This window comes from Triturus cristatus, chromosome 2_1, assembly GCF_964204655.1.
Source record: "Triturus cristatus chromosome 2_1, aTriCri1.1, whole genome shotgun sequence".
Taxonomy (NCBI): Eukaryota; Metazoa; Chordata; class Amphibia; order Caudata; family Salamandridae; genus Triturus; species Triturus cristatus.
The window spans coordinates 444,443,943-444,468,726 of NC_140581.1; the positions used below are offsets into that span (position 1 = coordinate 444,443,943).

Here is a 24,784-nt window from a genome sequence, read left to right on the forward strand (position 1 = left end):
AGAAGGCACACAAATCAAATCCCTCCAGGCTTTCTCTTCGCACCCTTACAGCGTTGCGGGGTAAACTGAAGGCTATCTATAATAATAGGGCGGAACTCACACTTTAGAAACTCCGTCACATCTCATATACCCAGGGGAACAAAACAGCTCTTAAAATACACAAAGCCCCCAGGCCCGGATGGCCTGACGGCCCACTTTTATAAAACATTTGCACCTTATCTCATTCCACACCTCTCAGACCTTTTTAATTACATGGCGGAGGCCGGAGAGGTGACCCCATCAATGGCCGAGGCTGTAGTGTTGGTTATTCCTAAACCCAGGAAAAATGTGCAACTATGTGCCTCCTACCGCCCAATTAAGCTTTTGAATTTAGATGTGAAGCTGTACTCTGCTATTTTAGCGGCTCGGCTGAACGACCTGATGCCAGATCTACACCACCCTGATCAATCCGGCTTCATCAAAGGTCGCCAGACACACAACAATATCAGGCGTACAATACACCTCATCGAAAAAGCAACCAAACGCAAGATTCCAGCGGTGTTGGTAGCCCTAGACGCCGAGAAGACCTTTGATCGGGTGGATTGGACCTTTCTCTTTCGCACGCTAACGCATTTTGCCTTCATTCAAATGATTGAAGCCAACTACGCACACCCCCACTCTAGGGTGAAGGTCAATGGAGTGCTTTCGGCCCCCTTCTCTCTAACGAGAGGCACTAGGCAAGAGTGTCCATTATCACCCTTACTATTTGCGCTTAGTATTAAGCCATTAGCAATGTCTATTAGAGACACCCAGTCGATTAAAGGGATACCCTTTGGGGGTGACACTCATAAAATCTCTCTTTTTGCAGACTATGTGCTCCTGTCCCTCGCAGAACCCTCAATATCACTTCAGTATCAACAATCCATACAAAGCTCACATACGTGTGTGGAAAAAATATATTGATGATGTTTTCGTAGTCTGGCGTGGTTCGTTGACATCCCTTCTTGAGTTCAAAATCTGGATTAACAACTGTAATGCTTTTTTTAACTTTACTTGTGATTGTAGCAAGACTCATTTACCCTTCTTGGATATTTTGATTTCACCTTTTGAAGGAGGCCTCAGTACTGAACTGTACAGAAAACCAATGGCTAAAAATTCCCTCTTGTTATATGGTAGTTACCATCCACAAGCTTTGCGTGATAATCTGCCTTTTGGTCAGTTTTTACGCTTAAAAAGGAATTGTTCATCCATTGAGAAATATCAGGAATATGCCCGTAACTTGTCAAAACAACTACAAGTTAGACAGTATCCCAGCAAATTAGTGAGAAGATCATCTAAACGGGCCTTCAACAATAATTGGGAGGCTTTACTTGAACCTAAAGTTTTGAAAGAGACAACGAACAGACTGACATGTGTTCATACCTTTTGTAATTTCTCCAACAAAATCAAAAAGACCAGTTTGTCGAATTGGAAAATTCTAAACATAGGTGAGGAAACATTACCACGACCCCTGTTTGCATTCAAACGGAGCAGCAATATTAGGGACTGTTTAGTACAAACTCTCCCCCGGGCCCGTAAGAAAGAGACACAGAACACACTATGGGGCTTTTCGCCAATACTAGGACATTTTCCTTGTGGCTCTTGTGCGGCTTGTTGCCACACATCTAGAACAACAGAGATCGACATTGGGTCGCTTAGACCATGGGTTCTTAACTGTTACACGAACTGCAATAGCAACAATTTGATTTATATGATCACATGCCCTTGCCTGTTACGATATGTAGGGATGACTACTCGACGGGTCAAAACCCGCATCCTAGGGCACAAGAGTACCATCCGTTGTGGCAGGGCTTCTACTAAGTTGACGAACCACTTTCTTACAGCAAAACACAGTCCTAGTGATTTAAAGTGGACAGTTTTAGAAAAACCGTTCATTCCACCTCACCTTACTGAGTTCACTACCTTTCTGTTCAGGCGTGAACAATGGTGGGTACACAAGTTACAGTCAGACATTAATGGATTGAATGACGATATTCCTTGGTTGTTATTGTAGGTACTTGTTCTTTTTTACATTCTAGCTTGCTTATGCATCTGCTATATGATTGCAACACAATGACACCATTGATTATTTCAATTGACACCCGATTACTACAGATATCCTTATTATCTTCAGTCCACTCTGTTATTTACATCATACGTATCCTGTTCACTTGTATGGCTGTGTTTCCACATTCTGAGTGTTTTACTCTTTCTTATGCCTCTCGAAAGACTTTATTATGATGGTATTAGTTTTATATCTGTTTTCATCTTTGTTGATTTTCTACTTTTGCAGACTTGCCCCGCTTCCTCACAACTAATTTGCGGGTATACCAGCGCTGCTATTTAGCATTTGTTCGCTGTCCATGGGCATTCACGTACATGTATGGACTTGTGTAATTAATGCGCTTGCGCGTACACGCAGTGGTGACAACATTCATTATGCGCATGCTCACAATATCCGTGGCCTTTGTATCGGACATGTACTTTTCAGCCGCTTTCTTGTGTACGGCTATTGATTAGGCTTCCCTTGGGAGTGGCTTTTGAAAGAAGCGGCTTCAATGTCGCGCATGCTCATTAATTCTGTGGTCTCTGTATCGGACATGCGCTTTTCAGCCGTTTTCTTGTGTACGGCGATTGGTCAGGCTTTGCTTGGGAGTGGCTTTTTAAGGAAATGGCCTTAATGTCCCGGTACCTCCGGCTTCAGGCTCAACACCACGCCGGCGTACAGACGGACAGGTAAGCCCCCATAGGTCGTCTTGCTCCAGTTAGTCTATAGCCTACGTTTTCATCTGCAGTTTTCAATATTTTGACTGTATGTAGGCCGGGCAGTTCAGTAACTTCTTTGAACGATGCCTTGTTGCTACATTGTTATTTAGTGATATTGCCTATAAAGACATCTGTTTTGAAATCGCTGTGGTCTTCTTGCAAAGCAGGCAATGTTATCTTTGTTTAAACAATGTTTTCTTTGACACACTGTGTTATTACTATACCGGTTATACAGACATGAGTTTATACATCACCATGGTTCGTTTGAAAAGTTGGTTGTGCGGATTTCTGTTATTGATGATTGACAATACAGAATGATGAGTTTTATATGTACTTGACATTCTTCATACAGTTCCTCACATGTTATATATTGTTATCCCAGACATGATGTCATTCATTGTTTGAACGAACTATATGTTTTGACTCTGGGCTATATGAGCTTTTTACGTTTTTTGTTTTCTATACGTCAGTTTCCCCTTACTGGTTTTGGCTCTTTTCAACATGCTTGTTAAGGTGTATTAATAGAATTGGCATAACAATTCCCCTTTAATTATTCATGACATGTTTTATTAACAATTGGTTATCACCGTATTTTCTAGAGCGGTGCTCCTTTCCTGAGCGGTTGCCAGGTAGAGGTTGGTGACTTACCCAGTGTTCACGGGTAAGTTGATTTTATTTCAGATTCTTTCTGTGAAACAGTATCGATTCTTTGCTATATCTAGCATTTTCACATTTTTTTTATTTTTGTAGGTAATATTCACCATCAACGGACACTTCACAAGAATGTGTCCCTGTATCCTTTTTTTGTGTTTATACACAGTTTCACTTTCGCAGTAGCAGTTCTGGTCCTGATGAAAACCCAGCCTTCTCACAGGCTACATGGCTGAAACATGTTGACCTATTATTGTTATTCTACCACCACGGTTTATTATTTTTGACTGTTGGTGCACGGTATTTTAATCCTGGCCAAGGACGTTCCATAATAAAGCCTTTTTCTACGTCCTTGAGTTAGTTTTAACCTCACTTACCCCCACACGTTCCTGATAAAAAAATGTTTGTTTGCGCTGCGACCTCACTCACACTATTAGCTCTACATTTGTGGATTTTATATATCCAGTATTACATCTCAAAACATCCCTGAGCTCCTCCCTCTCAGAGAGGGGGTTGTAGCCCCCAGAGGAACTAGGTTTTTCCTCTGGGAGGAGAATTCCAAATGATGAAGCATGTCACCATTGGTGAGTGAGGGATTACGTCCTATAAAGGGATATGCCCATAGATAGGTCTATTGGGCTTAGATATTGGTTCTGTTTCACTTTTTTGTTTTGATTAAACTTTGTTGTAGTGGGCTTCCACACCTTTCTAGCATTTTCATAGACCTCAGGGTTTCGTACTGTTGTTTATCTTGTTATTGGGAATAAACCTATGGCGGTCTTTAAACTCTCCCTAGGACCCTCAGGCTTTGAACCGCAATTTGTTATAGCCTGAAAAATTCAACCAACAGAGTATTTGTTCTTCTATCCGACTCATCAACTCCATACCTGGATGGATAGGATACTCTGCTCTGTCTTCCTTTGCTCAGATTACACACGTCACATTCCTAGATAAGACTTTTTCGGACCACAACCCCATAGAGATCACCCTAGCCTGGGGCAGAATTCCCAACCCGGTCCCCACCTGGAAACTATGGCCACAAATGTTGGAAGACTCAGTCTTTTGTAGCGCACTGGCAAGGGGTATCACAAACTACTTCACAGAAAATGCTGGCAAAGCCTCTACATCCCACCTAGAACTGGACGCATTCAAACAGTGATATGGGGCATACCCATAAGCACCAAAGACGGTGCTAGGCAAGAAATACACAATAATCTCAAAACGGTCAAAAACACCATGAATAAATTGGAACAAGAAGCGGTAGGTGACACCACAACGACAGCATCACTACAGGAGGCCCGCATTAAGCATGCAGAACTACTGGAAACCCATAGACAAATAGATTACAAATCGTACACCCAGATACAGCATACCGAGGACGATAAGGGAGCCACGCTTCTGGTGTTTGTAATACGAGATGTCCCCCCCCCCCACAGTACATGAAATAATCACTCTGGAAAGGGGATATTGTGAACACTTTATGATTCTGCTCTCTATCCTATTGCGTATATGGGGTCAGTATTTTTATAGTCTTGATTTAACATTTCCAGAGTCAATATTTTGACGCTTCAAAGATGGCGCTCGCAGCTCCCATATACTAGGCAGCGGCACCATATCTTATTTTAAAATGGTTAGCCGCGCATTTTATTCGTGACTTTCTCTTCGCGTTACCAGACGCATGGTTCTTGACGGAGTACTATTACCCAGTAAGGACATCCGATGTACATGGGGGTCGTTTATTTTCCTTTACGGTTTGGGATTTAGGATCATTTTTATTTGGACTCATTAGCAATATTATGAAGTTAGGTGAGATCGGTGTTATGTTTAACTCACGATTAAACTAGTTATTACCATGTGTTTCATAACGCATTACGTCCTTGTACGATTCGTTTCACAGATATTGTTCCTATACTTAGACGCCCATTATCTTTGTATCTAGGTTTCTCTACTTAGTCACACTTTATTGCGGTGTGTTCTGCATTTCGGATTGGACATTGCACACTCAAATACCGACTCAAGTATTATCTTGGTGAGTGGTTATTGTTACTATATACATGTTTAGAATCGATGTCTACGTTATTGTACTTTAAGTTATATCGGCTTAGAGTGGGGGTCGGAGTTAGTTTGCTTCATATGCTTTCCCCCATATACGATTAACATGACTTTTAATATATACTTATCATCTTGTTTTATTCGATTTATTTTCACTCATCATGACTATGAGTTCTACATTGATGGGTGTCTTTTTTTGGCCATAATTCTTTTTATATCTATACTATGGGATAGCAACACTCTATGATTTTGGCTTGGATGTGATTTATATACAAGGATATTGTGCCACATTATCAATTGAATTTGAGATCGTGGACTGCTTTAGGCAATTATATTAATTTTGTGGCGTTCATCTAACTTTGAATACGTTTGTTACAACACATTACTTATCAATATTCCCTAAATCCAACCGCTTAGCTAATATCACTACGCTTTCTTACTAGAGTTCGTGCGAATTGTTTTTCATAATACCACGGAGATGGTTATTTGATTTGATACCCTACTTGGGATGACGTACTGGAATGGTGGACCTATCGAACGGAATTTGAGGTGGGTCTTGCTATACACACCTGTTGATGTTATTTTTTGTTGTCTCATGAACATGCGCCTCTTAGTCTTTCCCAATAGGCTGACATCTTTGCAGTAATTGTTCAGACTTTTCAACTGGACGTTAAGGCTAGGATCACATTATAATTCTTTTTATAGATCATTTTTTGATAAATTTCTAATGAGCTCTGGCCTGGGCTTCAATTTGTGATGAAACTGCTGTACTAATTTGGTGCACTGCAAAATGAATATTCGTAGGGGTCTGCAAAAATAGCTGCCTTATTGTTGTTAATGAAGCAGAACATACTTTCTACAAAGCCTGACCGATACAGAGGACCTCAGAGCATTTTCTGAGTGTGAAAAAAATATAACAACAACATACCTTAAAGGGAGAGAGGTTTTATTTTCTTTGCATAGGGCATAACATCAAGCGGAGCTTGCAGTTGTCCCCTGGACCACAGTCGGACAGCCCCCCTGTACCTCGCTACTGCAACCCCAAGGCTGCCCATCAACATTCATAAACATCGATGTTGTACCAAAGCTACCCCTTACACTTTGCAAACTGGTTAACACCCAAAGTCAGGTGTCAGTAACTGTTCGATGGTTTGAGACTCTAATCAGAGTTGAAAACCAACGATACATATCATTGTGAATCACAAATAGGTGGAGAGCGTCTTTTTTACGCCCCTCCTATTTCTGAGTTGGAATGGGTCTCAGATGAAATTTTGGAAGTGTAAACAATTTTATGTGTTCTGACTCGCAGGATGTTTTTGTACATTGTGGTTGCAAAACATTCAACTTTGCAGACCATAGGCTTTGCAACCATGAAAAATCTTAGTACATTGGGCTTTAATTTCCATGTGTTTTATCATTTATTTTTCCTAAGCCTCAAAAAGGATATATAGCTGATGATACTTACCTCTTCTTTAAGGGCATGTTTCCTCTGCTCCAAGCAGACTTCTTTTGCACGCATCAGCTGAAGGGTCTCCTTTGAAACTGCATATTGGAGCTTTTCCATTCTGTCCACCGCAACTGCCCACGATGCCTTGCCATACTTTTTCTGGTCTGCTCGCATGCGATCTAATACAGCTATACGAAAAATAAAATACTTAAGAATGATGCTAGAGAAAAATTACAAGTGGTAAAAGCTGTAAAACGTGTGTCAAAGATTAGACCAATGGATACATTTGGGAAGCAAGAAGAGAGTTCATGGCGAGGACCAATGTTCAAACACACAACGAAAAATCAGAAATTACACTTAACTATAAATAAAGACGAGAATCTAGAAGCTAAATGAACATTCCCAATAGACTGACTCAGTGGGCCAAGTAGTTTAGTTATCTTGGGGCAGATGCATAATTGTATTAGTTTGCGAGTCCTTAATAGCGATTTTTAGCAAATCGCTAATAAGGACTCGCAAAATGCTATTTGCAATTTCTACGCATTCCTTATTTGCGACACGCAAATTGCGAGTCGCAAATAAGGATTGGCTTCCCTTTCATTCCTATGGGCCTAGAGGCCCATAGGAATGAATGGGAATTGCATGCGCAATTTGCGAGTACCCAAAAGGTACTCGCAAATAGCGCATGCAATTTCAAGGGTGCAAGGGTTCCAAAAGGAAACCCTGTTGCACCCCTGAAATATGTATGTGTGAACATGTGGCGCACATACATGCCCTAATGCCACGATTGTGTGCCACATGGCACTTTCAAAAAACCAAAAAAGTGCTTTTTACTAGGAAATCGCAATTCACCACCAACTTGAATTTGGTGTTAATTTGCAATTCCTTACAGCAATATCGCAATTTGCGATGGCCTCAAGAATAACATTTAGGGAGCCGCATATTGCAATTCCCTAACTGCATTTGCAATTTAGGTAATCCCAAATAATTGTGATTACCCAAATTGCAATTAAAAGATGTTTCATACATTGTGAATCGCTTTCTTTCAATTTGCGATCACAAAACGCGTTGATACATCTGGCCCCTATTATAGAAAAGCAGTAATGTATGATACCAATACTCAGAATGGGATGCGGATCAGGCCATTGCTCACAACTGGTTGGTTAACTTGTTGCTCTTATTTGCTTCCTTCTTACTAAATGGCATTCCTTAATCTTTTGGGTTCACCAAAGACCGAGCACATGTTGTCTTTTGCAAGACATATTGTTAGCTTTTAGTGATCTTAGAGCCTGCCCATTACATACCATTGGTTAGCTTTACTGTCACTCCTTGCTTCTTACTTGTCAGTTTCTGTGAGCTTTTCATCTTCTTCTGGTGTTTATCCCTCCCCTGGAGCACAGACCCATTACTTGAGTCCTTTCACTGCTCGCTTTTCAAGAGCTACTTTTTTTCTTTTTGGTTAAGCACTCTACAAGAGCGCATGTGATTCCTTGGTGTCTCCCTAGTCTACTTCATGTTCCTCTTTTTCACCTTGTGTGTTTCTCCCCTGGCCTTCCTCCCTCTCTCAGGTATGCCCTTGCTTCTCCACCCTTATGCTGTCTGTGTGCTTCTCTAATAACTCCCACTCACCCTCTGCTGTCCGTCTGCTTCCTTATGTCCACATACCCATCCTCCATTGTCAGTGTGCTTCCCCATCCCTCCTTGCCAACCCTCCATTGCGTGCTACCCCATTCCTACCTGCCCACCCTCCAATCTCGGTGTGCCTTAACGTCTGCCCATGCACAATGTGCTCCCCCATTTCTCGTTCTCTGTCGTCCATGTGCTTCCCCATTGTTGACTGTCCATCTCTCCCATCCTCCCTTCCCCAATGTTGCCTCGTTCCATGCCCACTCCCAACACACACCCAACCCACTTTTGAGTTGGTGGTTTGTTTGTTTTTTAAAGGCACTATATCATAAAAGCATATTAGTGCCAATTCCAAAAAGCGCATTTTACACAACTCTGTATTTACTAATCCATCTTGAACTGGTAAATAGAAATAAAATGTACACCTCCTTTTGCAGGGGCATGCATCTGTGTTGGCACGAGCCTACTAAATGACATGACACCTCCGTCATAGCGTTTAAAAAAAATATATATTGCCAATGCTTGTCTTTTGTTTGTCTCTCCAAAGGAGCATAGTTTCTTTACCATCCTTTTGATTGGATGACCTGTATACTTCCACTGTTTATGCTAAGAGATCTACTTTTTAGGTCTCGCCTACGCAGCGCGCATGCGCTGCATAGGAGACCTTTAGCCGTCGTGCAGCTCTTTTTCAAAGCACATACTCGTGCTTGTGGTGGCATACGCCTTGCGGGAGTGCACAGTAGCGCGCCACAAGCACGAGTATGTGCTTTGAAAAAGAGCACGCGCACCACTCCCGGGCTTGCTAGCTATGTCACATAGCACGAACTTTACAACAGAAATAGGAGTGCTTCGCCACAGCCACAGACTACTTGACACTTTTTATTTTTTAAACATGAAATGGGGAGCTGTGCCGGATTGACAGGATGTTGAGTCCAGGCCGGGTTCAAACCGTGCTTCCCATGTTACATGGGTGGCATTTGTAGTCCCTAAGCCTCACGGCCTCCCCTGAAAGCTCTGCTCGTTTTGGGCTTGAGCTGTGCCAGAGCCAAGGGTCAGACTCGGGCCCGGCTCGAGAGTTTAATGACTCGCTCATCTCTATCCCTACCTCGCCTTTCTTATTCTTCCTCTCGGTTTACCTACATCACCTCCACCCTCATCCTCTCTCTCACTCTACGTCACTCCTCTCTCTACTGTATCTTTTTTTCCCCGCGAAATATTCGTGTGCCTCATCTTTCTTTCTATCCTCTATGTACCTCTCTACCTCTTTCCTCTCTGTGTATAGCACAGCCATGCCTCTGTATCGGGCCTCTTTTTAAATCTACCTCTCATCCTTTCTATTCCGGGTTGTTTCCTTTCTACCTCTAATGATCTCTCCTTTTGACTTTCACTGTACATCGCCTCTCAGCTACCCGCTTCTCCCCACCCCTTCCCACCCACTCTCCAGTTCTCCAATACAACGCACTTCAACACATCTGTCTCTTTACCCTTCCTCTCTCTACCTTTTCGTTTTCTCAGCTCTCTTACTTCCTGTTTTTGACTACCCTCTTTCTCTCCACCTCCCGACCCTCTACCTTTCTCTCTACACCTTTTGTCTCTCCCTTTGAGTCACCCCTCTTTCTAGAACCTTTCCTCAGAGCCTTTCATGCTCCTTCCTCCCCTCTCTCTTCCTCACGAGAGGCGGAGGGCCCGGATGAGTGAGGAGTAGAGCGAGGGAGAGGAGGCTTATGCACGCTTGTGCCCACAGCCAATCAGCTGCAAGCGTGGCTTGGCGGCATAGAATGTTTCATAAAGAAGGCTGCGATTATAATGACACATGCCACTGGCGCCAACAGCCTGTAGCACATGTGGGGCTTGGGGAAGTTTTCCCGCTTCCCTTCTGACGCTAGTAAACCTGTTTTACGAACAAGGAATTCTTTCACAACATTTAAAGTGAGGTGGCCACCACCACCACATCCTCCACCACCACCACATCCACCATCACCACGTCCACCATCACCACCACCATCACGTTCACCACCACGTCCATCACCATCACGTCCACCACTACCACCACGTCCACCACCACCACGTCCACCATCATGTCCACCACCATGTCCACCACCATCATGTCCACCACCATGTCCAACACCTCCACGTCCACCACCCTAAAGGTCCACCACCCCCACGTCCACCACCCCCACGTCCACCACCACCACGTCAACCACCACCACCACGTTCACCACCACCACGTCCACCACCACCACGTCCACCACAACCACCACGTCCACCACCACAACCATCACGTCCACCACCACCACGTCCACCATGTCCACCACCACCAACACCAATACCACGTCCAACACCACCACGTTCAACACCACCACGTCCAACACCTCCACCACGTCCACCACCTCCACCACTTCCACCACTACCACGTCCACCACGTCCATCGCCACCCACCACCACCACGTCCATCGCAACCCACCACCACCACGCCCACCAGCACATCCACCAGCACATCCACCACCACATCCACCGCCGCCACCACGTCCACCGCCGCCACCACGTCCACCGCCGCCACCACGTCCACTGCCACCACCACGTCCACCGCCACCACCACGTCCACCGCCACCACCACGTCCACCACCACGTCCACCCCCACCACCCGTGATGGGTAAAGTGTCACTGGAGGGCAGGGGTAATAGGAGTGTCAACCCCGGCTGTACATGGGACATTTAACGAAACATTGGGTGCGAGAAGACGGGAATAGGGGCTAGAAGTATTACACCAGACACAAGATACATTTTGAAGACGCGCAATGTCACAGGGGCTCCTGTAAAAGCACTCGCAGCATCTCTATCTCACAGTGGCATACCTGCACAGCCACTCACAAAAACAAGCATTAGCATAGCCAATAGGTCTCGCCTTTGGGACCTTATAAGTGTTTAGACATGCAACACGATGTTATTGCACCAAGGATATTGTACTGGATAACTAAACACTTATAAGGTCCCAAAAGCGAGACCTATTGGCTATGCCAATGCTTGTTGTCTCTTGCTTTCAGCATGCCATAGGAGTACATATATTTTCTTGCTCTCTTCCTCATGAGTTGGTTCCACCCAACCACCATACGCTCTCCCCCCCCCCCACTGTATTTAGTTTCGTTTTCTACAGAACTCCCCCCACCCTCCACATAACCAGGTCCTTTGTTGTTCACCCACCCTTTCTTATTGTTTCTCCACACCACCGTTAGGCGGCTCTCAGCTGCTCAGCCCCACAACCTCCCCATCTCTGTTGCTCCCTCACAGTCATGCTCTTTAGGATGCTCCTTTCTTTAGAATATGTTTCTTACTTGTTCTGTCTAAATTCATGTATTAACTCAGAAATTTAGAGTTAACTGTTTGAACTTCACACACCTTACCCAATAAAATAACACAAACACGTTCCGTCACGATATGGCCCCAAAATGGCATCCATCATTTGGAAATGAACATGGAAAATAGAGCCAAAGTGGATTTAACCGTGTCATGGCATAAGCATGCATGTGCATGCCTACAAAACATTTTTTACTTTTTACCGCTGCTTTTGAGCATCAACAAGCAATGGCAACTGCAAAAGATAAACAAGCATTTTTGAAAGGCGAGACCTATGTGCCAATCTTTGTTTTTCTAATGTTACAACTCTGTTCTTGGTTATATACATTGGTTGAACTGCATGGCTTCATTGACGTTTTTCATTGTGTTGCCTTGATTGTAGAGAATAACCACTAAGCCATCCTCTCAAGCCATGCTGACTGTAATGCAATCCTTTTGTGGCTTATCACTGTTTCACGTGTGTACCCTTTTCAAATATAAAATATGCTGTTTGCTACTATTACTGTTTAAACATATTCCAGATTTCACTTCAGGAATACTTTGAATCAATCAAACTTTTAATATTTTTTCCAGTATGCACATATTCCCTTAAAGTGTTTCTAATTTTACAACTTTCCTTCTGCTAAAATAAGTGATTATATTACATCTGTTATAGTAGCAAATTGCCAAAGAACAACATTGCATTATCCTTTACTGTAAACATATGTGTTCATGTACCTTGCTCGTTTGGTCATCACCCCCTCCCCTAAAACATCCATACTTGGAGATTCTTCCTACTCACCACTATAGCTGCCGAACATGTCTCTTCATACCCATAAAAACATACTTGGCTAAACTGCACCCAGAGATATACATACCTAAACCTCAGACACCTCACTCTACATATCTCCTATAGAACACAGACAATTCAATATCATTCCACAAGACCGATATCTGAAAAGGTCTTTTTTTAAAACCGATTTTATTGGCATTTAGTGCACATGACATTCACAAAAGCTTTCTACATTTCAAGTATCAAACATTTGTTCCATAGTTAACATTACATTATTCTCTCATTCTTCCATGTCAATATCTGTTCAGGTTAAATTGGTCAACATGTTCAATCAGTTCTAACTTTCAACTCCCTCCTCCCTTAAACAAGTTGCTTAGTGTCAATTGTATGTGTCAGTGGTGTGTGTACCTCTTTCATCTATCCGTGCTATTCTTACTGTGGGCAATGCTTGGCAGTTGGGCGGGGGGAGGGAAAGCGGAGGCTGTCGCATCTCTCGCCCAGATGTAGGGCCTTTACCTCTCTCGTATTTCCAGCGTCCCGATTTCATTGTTCCTGTTCTGTGGTGCCGAATCAGGCTGGTCATCTGCTGTATCATCTAGGTCTGGTGTTTATAGGTCATTCACTAGGTTCCGCCAGGCCCTCGCTGTTTCTAGGTTTCCTACGCCTCTGTTCGCTGCACGCAGTAAGACTCTATGTTCTGCAGCTACCCATCTCTCAATTTCCCTTCTTCAGCTACCTATTTGGGGGCCTCTTGCGGACTTCCAATTCTTTGTGATTTTCCTTTTCGCAAGTACAAATGCTAAGTCTTCGAATCTCCCAGTAGTCTTTGTCTTGGCCGTGTGTGGAAACCAGTGAAGTATACAGCAGCGTGGTGTGTGCTCAATTCCCCTATCTATGACGCCCTCAACAATCACTAGTACCTCCTCCCAGAATTCCCTCAAGCCTGGACAATCCCACAAAATGTGCAGGATGTGCGCCTCCTCAGTCCCACATCGTGGGCATGCCGCTTCCTCCGTTTGGAGGTAGCGCCTGATTCTGGCTGGCGTTAGGTACACCCTGTGAAGCACGTAGTAGTTTATGAGCTTGAACCTCACGTTCTTAGAGACCTTCAAGGTTTGTTCCACACTAGTATCTCAGTCTTATGCTACAATTGGTACCAGTAAGTCTTCCTCCCACTGTGCTCTCAGTCGCTCCATGTGCCTCTGAACATCCCGCCTGATGGCTCTGTATATGCAAGAGACTGTTTTTATCCTACCTGCAGAAAGGACTACATATCTACAGCAATCTAGCGCTCTAGGTTCAGTCGCCCACATCGTCCAGTGTTTTCAGAATGCCGCTGTAACAGCTCTGTGTAGTAGGAAATGTCCCAGTGGGGGGTCAAACTCCTCTCAGAGGACTTTGAATGGAAGCATTTGGGTTTCTCTAAAGAGGTCTCCGACTACTTTCAGCCTTGCATCCTTCCAGTCATCTAGCCCAGCCCAGTTTCCTCCATGCGGTAATTGTCGGAGCATATCGATGGGTATGTCTGGAAGGTAGGGGACCCTGCAGCCCGATCTTTGTAGCCATCTCGCCCAGCACCTCGTAATTACCGTCTCCTCGTTCGCCTTCCTATGGGGCCTCTGTCTCAATCTTGACAGTATGTATTTTCGTTAGGACTTGGGGTTCTGGGGCAAATGGTGATTGCACCCTTTCTGGGTCACTGCTGCTCACCAGCCATCTTACGAACCATTGTAGCTGTGCTGCCAAGTGGTAAGCTTCGATGTTAGGGACCGCTAGCCCTCCCGTGGCTGTAGAGCGCTGCAGCATGCTTAGTGCCACTCGTCTGCGTCCCATCCCTCAGAAAAAAGATATGATCTGTGAGTTTGGTTCACGGAATGTCGCACATGGGATCCAAATTGGGAGTGTCCCAAATATGTATAGCAGATAGGGCAGTGCCACCATCTTCAGGAGGGCCACCCTGCCTGCCACTAACAGCCAAAGGGACCCCCAAAAGTCCATGGAGGCGCGGAGAGCGCATATCTCTCTTCCCACGTTACCTTCTACCAGGTCCGCCGTGTCATGATAAATCATCATCCCCAGATAGTCTAGGCATGTGGGCTCCCATCATAAGGTCCCCATATCTTCTGGATGTTGTCCAGTAGGCGAATACCTTAGATTTCTGCTAGCTTACTCGCAATCCCGAAAGTGCTCCAAATTCTTTTAACATATCCCTGGCCCCTGCAAATCTCCACCTGTATTCTGCAAAAAGAAGAGTAAGTCATCTGCATAGAGTTCATGCGATGATATGTGCCATTAATCGCCAGCCCCGCATAGTCCTGTCCCGTTCTGGCCCGACACGCCAGCAGTTCCATGGCCAGTGCGAATAAAAGAGGGGAGAGAGGGCATCCCTGTCGAGTCCCTCTCTCTACTCCCATGCTCTGGGAGATCACTATCCCCGTCCGCACCCTCGCCCTGGGATCCACATTTAGCAATTTCACCCATTCTATGAATCCCGCCCCTAGGCCCATCACTTCCAAAAACTCAAAAGTGGTATTGCCATTCTGGGCTGTCAAATGCTTTTTCGATATCTACTGCAAAAATTGCAGCTTCGTCTTTGGCATAGTCCTCTGCCCTCATTATGGACATGAGGTGCCTGATGTTAATGGCAGTATTCCGTAGTGGTATGAATCCTGTTTGGCCTGCGTATTCTAGCAGGGGCATGTGGCAGAGCAATCTATTGACTATAATTTTGTTTAGTATTTTATAGTCCTTGTTCAGCATGGACAGCGGTCTATACGCAGTTTTATCATGGGGCAGTTTTCTGGGCTTAAGAAAAGGGATTATTAGGGCTTCCCTTGTAGCATCGGGCAGGAGACGCTGCTCTCTTGCTGTCCGGTATAGTACAACCAGTTTAGGGGCCAGCTCTTCAGCATACGTCATGTAGAACTCTGCCGGGAGTCCATCTATCCCCGGCGTTTTGTTACGCGCCATATGCTTATTGGCTATGCTCACCTCCCGCAGGGAGATGTCCGCCCCCAATTCCTCTGCTTCCCCAGGCTCTAGCTGAGGGAGTGCCAGCTCGTCAAGGTAATCTCCTAGTGTCTCTCCACCGCTCCCCATGACACTGCTGTACAAGTTGGTATATTATTTGGCGAAGATGTCATTGATATCGTCTTGTGTATACCGTCTGCACCCATCGTTGCCCTCCAGCTCTACCGTCAAAGACCCCCTGTTGTGTGGGTTGGCGAGCCACGCCAGCAATGAGCCTAATTTAACGCACTACGCACGCGGTCAGTCTAGATACTGATATTGTTTCTAGTCAAAGGCTTGCAGTCTCTCTTTCTATCGCGCCACAGTCTCGTTCTAGGAGTGTATCTTGCATATCAGGGCGCTCCGGTCTTTTCCTCTCTATCCGACTTAGCTCCTTTTCAGCAGTTATAACTTCCGTTATCCGTGTACGCCTAACCCCTGTTATCTCAGTTATACAATGGCCTCTAATAGTTCCTTTAAAGGCATCCCATTCGGGAGCGGAGAGGACTCTGTCCCTTCGTTGTCTTGAAAATATTGTGTGATCTTTTCTCTGGCGACTTCTTTGATGACCTGGTCTTCCAATGTCTCGGGGCGCAGTTGCCAACTAGAGATAGCTGGACCTCGGCCTGACCAGCTGAGGCCCAGTAATAAGGGGTTATGATCGGATATCGTCCTCGTCAGGTATTCAGTATTTTTCACCTGCCCGTGCCTGTCTGGTGTGCATAGGAACATATCAAACCGTGTGTGTACCTCATATGTCGACGAAAAGAATGAGTAGTCTCTGTCCTGGGGGTGTAGAGTGCTCCATGAGTCCACCAGTTCCCAATGTCCCTGCCAGTCTCAAAACGCCTGCGCATGATGGACCGTTGGGGAGTCCGGCATCTGAAGAGGGGTTTGAAGAGATTTTCTTGATTAACTCAACACTGCAGAAGCCAGACTTCGATCTCTGGGCAGTTTAAAATCATATTTTTTCTGAAATTTCTTTCGACATTCTATTGAAGATAATGCATCTCCAAAAAAGTAAACTTAGGAGAGTGCACTTGATGTGACTGAACACTTTTTAGTATTTTCTTCAATGCATTTGAGAAACCTACTGATTCATTATGATGAGAGAAGGTATTGCAAATCTTGCAGTCCTTGGCCTAGTGGTTGGGATGCAGGGAGCTAATACATTCTGAATGAAGATCTTCTAATTAAAACCTTTTTTCCCCCCCACAGGTCTCACTTGGTCTCCCGATAATTATTTTTTAATTAACAAATCAGACTTTATCGGTTTGGTCAGCATTTACATTCCAGAAACATGGGAACAATCCTTGTAAGAAAGCTTAAATTAAAAAGCAGAAAGTCAACTTATATGAAGAAAACTGAACACAGCTCAGAATACTCCCGTCACACACAACATGCATCAGAAATCTGAGGTAGGGTGGGCTGTAGCAGGAGTGGTGTCCACTGCACTTGCACCTCATTGGTTTAAGTGTGGCTTTTCAAATGATGTGAGCAGACTACTCATCAGACCCTCCAGGATGTTGCAGCACAATTTGTAAACTTTTGTGGCACAATATGTGAAATTTTTGCGGCATTTTTGTGCTACCTTATTTAATTATCATTCATTAGTTCTGCATATTTTTGGGGGGATTTTATGTTTAATGTACGAGTCACCTCGGAATAAGATGTATAAACACTCCCCATCCGATCTTCAGGTCTGTGGAAATGCACTTTCTATTTATTTTTATATTTCCATAAAAGTGTACATCTATCCCCTCAGCATCCTTACCAACAAAGAACAGTGTGTGCCCTCACTTCCCAACTGGCTTCATTATGTATTACTACACGCCTTGAATATGGTTGCACACAATACAAGCCCTTTGCAATAGGTAGGCCTACACAATGAAAGCACCTTGTATTCGGTCTGGAAGTGTGCACTGTCTTTGCTGCAAAGGATGATGTGGGAAGATACCCAGCAACAGCCCTGATGTGGTAACCATAGCGGCCAGCAGCTTTGGAGCACATACATACATATATATTCACTGGAAAAAAATCAAGGTTTAAGTGACGTTATACTTAGGTGAATTTGTCAGTAACAAGAGTAACGTTTTGAACACAAAAACACAGAAATTCACCAATAATAGTTAGCAGAGCTAACTTTAACTTGCGCCCCCGTCAAGCACTACTTATGATCTCATATATTACATCACTCATGACATGTTCTACATTATTTCTGACATCACTGATGACATCTCAAATAGCATGGTTTTGGGAACCCCCTAATTTCTCAGCCCCCGCTTGGCAGATCGCCCTGAAACTTTTCATGCACAAACTAGCAACTTTCTGGAACGTTTCTTGGAGGCTAGCCAAACGACGCCAAAGTTATTACCAAAACTACAAATGCTTTTCCTATGGAAAAGCAATCCTAACTTTCACTACCTACAGGTGACACCTCAGCAAGGTGTAGCGTCTCAGGACTCCCGACTTTAAAATCGTCCTCCCTAGCGAGTCGGCGGTGTCCAGCCCACAGAGAAAGGCGAACTTTGCTGCATCCCTCCCTTCAGCGACCGTACAGGAGAGTACAGCCCAGGCTTCCTCCGGGCACTATGGCAGAAACTGCGCAACCGTGTCCCACACAGAGTGGGTTTAACAGCCCAAGAGACATGCGGTGTTCACCGCTCGCAGTCCTAAGCTGGCGGAAGAAAACATCTTCTTCCAAAATGATACAGCTTTTTGGATTCCCTATCTGGGGGAGGAGAAGGGAACACACCTTTGAACGCTGAGGCTTGGACCACCAAGCTCTCAGGTGTAGGGAGAAGAAATTGGGGTCTCCCGGGGCTAGGTGGTGGAGTCGGGCAATTATCATATACACAGGGGCACCTGTGCTGGGCTTGGTGCTCAGAAGGATGTCTGTGAGGGCCTCATTGAACGGCAGCAGGGCCTCTGAAGAGGTTGCTGCTGGTTGAAGCACCTCAGTCAGGAGGTTAGTCCTGAATGCCACAGTAGGTAGCTCAAGGCCTCAGCTGCCCTACGCAACACCACAGCGTAGGAGGCTCCCTCCTCCGTAGACATAGTAGGGGGAGAAAGCGTACCAAGGCCTGGGGATGTATCCAGATTACTGGCCTCAGCCAGTTGCCCTCTCCAGTCTGGCTCTTCCAGCTGGTCTGCTAGAGAGTCAATAGACTGCTCCCAGTCCTCCTCACCCTCCTCTGGCTGCCACTCAGGGTGAAAACGAATGTCAGAATAGAACAGAAGTGCAGAATTACCAGTCGCCACTGGTCCGACTCCGTGTCCATGTTGAGGGGGAAGCCGGGGTCGACACCGGCTGGGGACACAACCGGCATCAGAAGGGGCGCAGGTGTTCGATGTTAGGGACCGCTAGCCCTCCCGTGGCTGTAGAGCGCTGTAGCATGCTTAGTGCCACTCATCTGCGCCCCATCCCTCACAAAAAAGTTATGATCTGTGAGTTTGGTTCGCGGAATGTCGCACATGGGATCCAAATTGGGAGTGTCCCAAATATGTATAGCAGATTGGGCAGCGCCACCATCTAAAGGAGGGCCACCCTGCCTGCCACTAACAGCGAAACGGACCCCCAAAAGTCCATGGAGGCGCAGAGAGCGCATATCCCCCTTCCCACGTTACCGTCTACCAGGTCCGCCGTGTCATGATAAATCATGACCCCCAGATAGTCTAGGCATGTGGGCTCCCATCATAAGGTCCCCATATCTTCGGGATGTTGTCCAGTAGGCGAATACCTTAGATTTCTGTTAGCTTACTCGCAATCCCGAAAGTGCTCCAAATTCTTCTAACATATCCCTGGCCCCTGCAAATCTCCACCTGTATTTTGCAAAAAGAAGAGTAAGTCATCTGCATAGAGTTCATGCGATGATATGTGCCATTAATCGCCAGCCCCGCATAGTCCTGTCCCGTTCTGGCCCGACACGCCAGCAGTTCCATGGCCAGTGCGAATAAAAGAGGGGAGAGAGGGCATCCCTGTCGAGTCCCTCTCTCTACTCCCATGCTCTGGGAGATCACTATCCCCGTCCGCACCCTCACCCTGGGATCCGCATATAGCAATTTCACCCATTCTATGAATCCTGCCCCTAGGCCCATCACTTCCAAAAACTCAAAAGTGGTATTGCCATTCTGGGCTGTCAAATGCTTTTTCGATATCTACTGCAAATATTGCAGCTTCGTCTTTGGCATAGTCCTCTGCCCTCATTATGGACATGAGGTGCCTGATGTTAATGGCAGTATTCCGTAGTGGTATTAATCCTGTTTGGCCTGCGTGTACTAGCAGGGGCATGTGGCAGAGCAATCTATTGACTATAATTTTGTTTAGTATTTTATAGTCCTTGTTCAGCATGGACAGAGGTCTATACGCAGTTTTATCATGGGGCAGTTTTCTGGGCTTAAGAAAAGGGATTATTAGGGCTTCTCTTGTAGCATCGGGCAGGAGACGCTGCTCTCTTGCTGTCCGGTATAGTACAACCAGCTTAGGGGCCAGCTCTTCAGCATACGTCATGTAGAACTCTGCCGGGAGTCCATCTGTCCCCGGCGTTTTGTTACGCGCCATATGCTTATTGGCTACTCTCACCTCCCGCAGGGAGATGTCCGCCCCCAATTCCTCCGCTTCCCCAGGCTCTAGCTGAGGGAGTTCCAGCTCGTCAAGGTAATCTCCTAGTGTCTCTCCACTGCTCCCCATGACACTGCTGTACAAGTTGGTATAATATTTGGCGAAGATGTCATTGATATCGTCTTGTGTATACCGTCTGCACCCATCGTTGCCCTCCAGCTCTACCGTCAAAGACCCCCTGTTGTGTGGGTTGGCGAGCCACGCCAGCAATGAGCCTAATTTAACGCGCTATGCACGCGGTCGGTCTAGATACTGATATTGTTTCTAGTCAAAGGCTTGCAGTCTCTCTTTCTATCGCGCCACAGTCTCGTTCTAGGAGTGTATCTTGCATATCAGGGCGCTCTGGTCTTTTCCTCTTTATCCGTCTTAGCTCCTTTTCAGCAGTTGTAACTTCCGTTATCAGTGTACACCTAACCCCTGTTATCTAAGTTATACAATGGCCTCTAATAGTTGCTTTGAAGGTATCCCATTCGGGAGCGGAGAGGACGCTGTCCCTTCGTCGTCTTAAAAATATTGTGTGATCTTTTCTCTGGCGCCTTCTTTGAAGACCTGGTCTTCCAATGTCTCGGGGCGCAGTTGCCAACTAGAGATAGCTGGACCTCGGCCTGCCCAGCTGAGGCCCAGTAATAAGGGGTTATGATCGGATATCGTCCTCGTCAGGTATTCAGTATTTTTCACCTGCCCGTGCCTGTCTGGTGTGCATAGGAACATATCCAACCGTGTGTGTACCTCATATGTCGAAGAAAAGAATGAGTAGTCGCTGTACTGGGGGTGTAGAGTGCTCCATGAGTCCACCAGTCCCCAATGTCCCTGCCAGTCTCAAAACGCCTGCGCATGATGGACCGTTGGGGAGACCGGCATCTGAAGAGGGGTTTGAAGAAATTTTCTTGATTAACTCAACACCGCAGAAGCCAGACTTCGATCTCTGGGCAGTTTAAAATCATATTTTTTCTGAATTGTCTTTCGACATTCTATTGAAGATAATGCATCTACAAAAAAGTAAACTTAGGAGAGTGCAATTGATGTGACTGAACACTTTTTAGTATTTTCTTCAATGCATTTGAGAAACCTACTGATTCATTATGATGAGAGAAGGTATTGCAAATCTTGCAGTCCTTGGCCTAGTGGTTAGGATGCAGGGAGCAAATACATTCTGAATGAAGATCTTCTAATTAAAACCTTTTTTCCCCCCCAAAGGTCTCACTTGGTCTCCTGATAATTATTTTTTAATTAACAAATCAGACTTTATCGGTTTGGTCAGCATTTACATTCCAGAAACATGGGAACAATCCTTGTAAGAAAGCTTAAATTAAAAAGCAGAAAGTCAACTTATATGAAGAAAACTGAACACAGCTCAGAATACTCCCGTCACACACAACATGCATCAGAAATCTGAGGTAGGGTGGGCTGTAGCAGGAGTGGTGTCCACTGCACTTGCACCTCATTGGTTTAAGTGTGGCTTTTCAAATGATGTGAGCAGACTACTCATCAGACCCTCCAGGATGTTGCAGCACAATTTGTAAACTTTTGTGGCACAATATGTGAAATTTTAGCGGCATTTTTGTGCTACCTTATTTAATTATCATTCATTAGTTCTGCATATTTTTTGGGGGATTTTATGTTTAATGTACGAGTCACCTCAGAATAAGATGTATAAACACTCCCCATCCGATCTTCAGGTCTGTGGAAATGCACTTTCTATTTATTTTCAGATTTCCATAAAAGTGTACATCTATCCCCTCAGCATCCTTACCAACAAAGAACAGTGTGTGCCCTCACTTCTCAACTGGCTTTATTATGTATTACTACACGTCTTGAATATGGTTTCACACAATACAAGCCCTTTGCAATAGGTAGTCCTACACAATGAAAGCACCTTGTATTCGGTCTGGAAGTGTGCACTGTCTTTGTTGCAAAGGATGATGTGGGAAGATACCCAGCAACAGCCCTGATGACGTAACCGTAGCGGCCAGCAGCTTTGGAGCACATACATACATATATATTCACTGGAAAAAAATCAAAGGTTAAAGTGACGTTATACTTAGGTGAATTTGTCAGTAACAAGAGTAACGTTTTGAACACAAAAACACAGAAATTCACCAATAATAGTTAGCAGAGCTAACTTTAACTTGCGCTCCCGTCAAGCACTGCCTATGATCTCATATATTACATCACTCATGACATGTTCTACATTATTTCTGACATCACTGATGACATCTCAAATAACATGGTTTTGGGAACCCCCTAATTTCTCAGCCCCCGCTTGGCAGATCGCCCTGAAACTTTTCATGCACAAGCTAGCAACTTTCTGGAACGTTTCTTGGAGGTTAGTCAAACGACGCCAAAGTTATTACCAAAACTAGAAATGCTTTTCCTATGGAAAAGCAATCCTAACTTTCACTACCTACAGGTGACACCTCAGCAAGGTGTAGCGTCTCAGGGCTCCCGACTTTCAAATCGTCCTCCCTAGCGAGTCAGCGGTGTCCAGCCCACAGAGAAAGGCGAACTTTGCTGCATCCCTCTCTTCAGCGACCGCGCAGGAGAGTACAGCCCAGGCTTCCTCCGGGCACTATGGCAGAAGCTGCGCAACCGTGTCCCACACAAAATGGGTTTAACGGCCCAAGAGACATGCGGTGTTCACTGCTCGAAGTCCTAAGCTGGCGGAAGAAAACATCTTCTTCCAAAATGATACAGCTTTTTGGATTCCCTATCTGGGGGAGGAGAAGGGAACACACCTTTGAACGCTGAGGCTTGGACCACCAAGCTCTCAGGTGTAGGGTGTTGGGAGAGGAAATTGGGGTCTCCCGGGGCTGGGTGGTGGAGTCGGGCAATTATCATATACACAGGGGCACCTGTGCTGGGCTTGGTGCTCAGAAGGATGTCTGTGAGGACCTCATTGAACGACAGCAGGGCCTCTGAAGAGGCTGCTGCTGGTTGAAGCACCTCAGTCAGGAGGTTAGTCCCGAATGCCACAGTAGGTAGCTCAAGGCCTCAGCTGCCCTACGCAACACCACAGCGTAGGAGGCTCCCTCCTCCGTAGACATAGTAGGGGGAGATAGCGTACCAAGGCCTGGGGATGTATCCAGATCACTGGCCTCAGCCAGGTGCTCTCTGCAGTCTGGCTCTTCCAGCTGGTCTGCTAGAGGGTCAATAGACTGCTCCCAGTCCTCCTCACCCTCCTCTGGCTGCCACTCAGGGTGAAAACGAATGTCAGAATAGAACAGAGGTGCAAAATTACCAGTCGGCACTAGTCCGACTCCGTGTCCATGTTGAGGGGGAAGCCGGGGTCGACACCGGCTGGGGACACAACCGGCATCAGAAGGGGCGCAGGTGTCGCCATTGCATTCGGCGCCAGAGGAGGTGTCCTAAGGTTGACCAGCGCCAATCAGGATCCAGGCCTGGATCCCTGGGGGCCCTGTGGCACCAGGATTGAAGCTGCCAGCATCGAAGGCCTAGAACCCTCAGGCACACCGGCAGAGTCGGGCTGCCCAAAGATGGAGTGGAGGGCTTTGTAAAAGCTACAAAGTTGGTCAGAGGTCGCCCCAGCTTCGTGGAAGGGAGGGAAGCTCGGAGCGAAAACAACAAGCTCCGCGGGCAGGACCGGACAACTACCTTCCACATCATGCGTCACGTCGGCTGACAGACGGGGAGAAGGTGAAGAGGGGCGGTGCTTCTTCGCCTTCTACTTGTGCTTCGACTTACCCGAAGACTTCGAAGAGGCGTGATGGTGGTGACTCCACAACCGGTACCGCGACCTCCCTCACGACAGTGACCTCAAGCGGCGCGAAGCGGACAGCCAGGCCTCTAGAAGCTTTCGGGACCGCTCCCGCAAAGACTTCGGGTTCGTGGCCCGGCAGTCGGAGCACAACTTCGGGTTGTGGTCTTGCTCCAAGCACCAGACACACGCACGAGATGTGGGTCCGTGACAGACATCAACTTGTAACAGGATTTACAGGGTTTGAAGCCGGTCCGTCGATGTGACATCCCTTGCACCAGGAGTCTAACGACTCGAAAAAGAAGTTGACAAAACGTCGAAAGACTCTAGTAAAAAAAAAACCTACGGGTAACGCCCTCTCTAGATCTGAACTGGCTGGCGCGGAAAAGAAAAAACTGGCATCAGCACGCAAAGGCAGTGTCAAAGTAGATACCGCAACGTCATTTCAGCGATCACAAAGCCACCTATTGACGCACAGGGGTACTGCTGAAGAAAAATTCTCTGAATCCAGTCTGACGCCTCGGGTAAATCTAAGGTAAGGAATCTTATAACGAATTGTCTCTTACAGATAGATATTACAGTGAAAGATGGACAACAGCAAAGAGATTTTACAGGTATGTTAATTAGGTTGTAGTTTTAAAAGTTTATTTAAAAAAGTGTGAGTATATAAGCTGTAAGAACATGAGCATCTTTGAGACACTATAATAAAAGGCAAAATAGAAGGGAGCTCAGATTAGAATATTTACTAAAAATC

General features: G+C 45.7%; 1 protein-coding gene across 2 annotated transcripts in view; it reads right to left on the minus strand.

Moving 5' to 3' along the window:
* JMY (junction mediating and regulatory protein, p53 cofactor) overlaps positions 1–24,784 on the minus strand; it is a 748,581-nt gene that overhangs the window by 487,771 nt on the left and 236,026 nt on the right. For both annotated transcript variants that reach the window (XM_085632252.1, XM_085632253.1), the window contains exon 4: positions 6,953–7,122. In XM_085632252.1, coding sequence (XP_085488378.1) covers positions 6,953–7,122 — 170 coding nt within the window. The remainder of the gene's footprint in view (positions 1–6,952; positions 7,123–24,784) is intronic.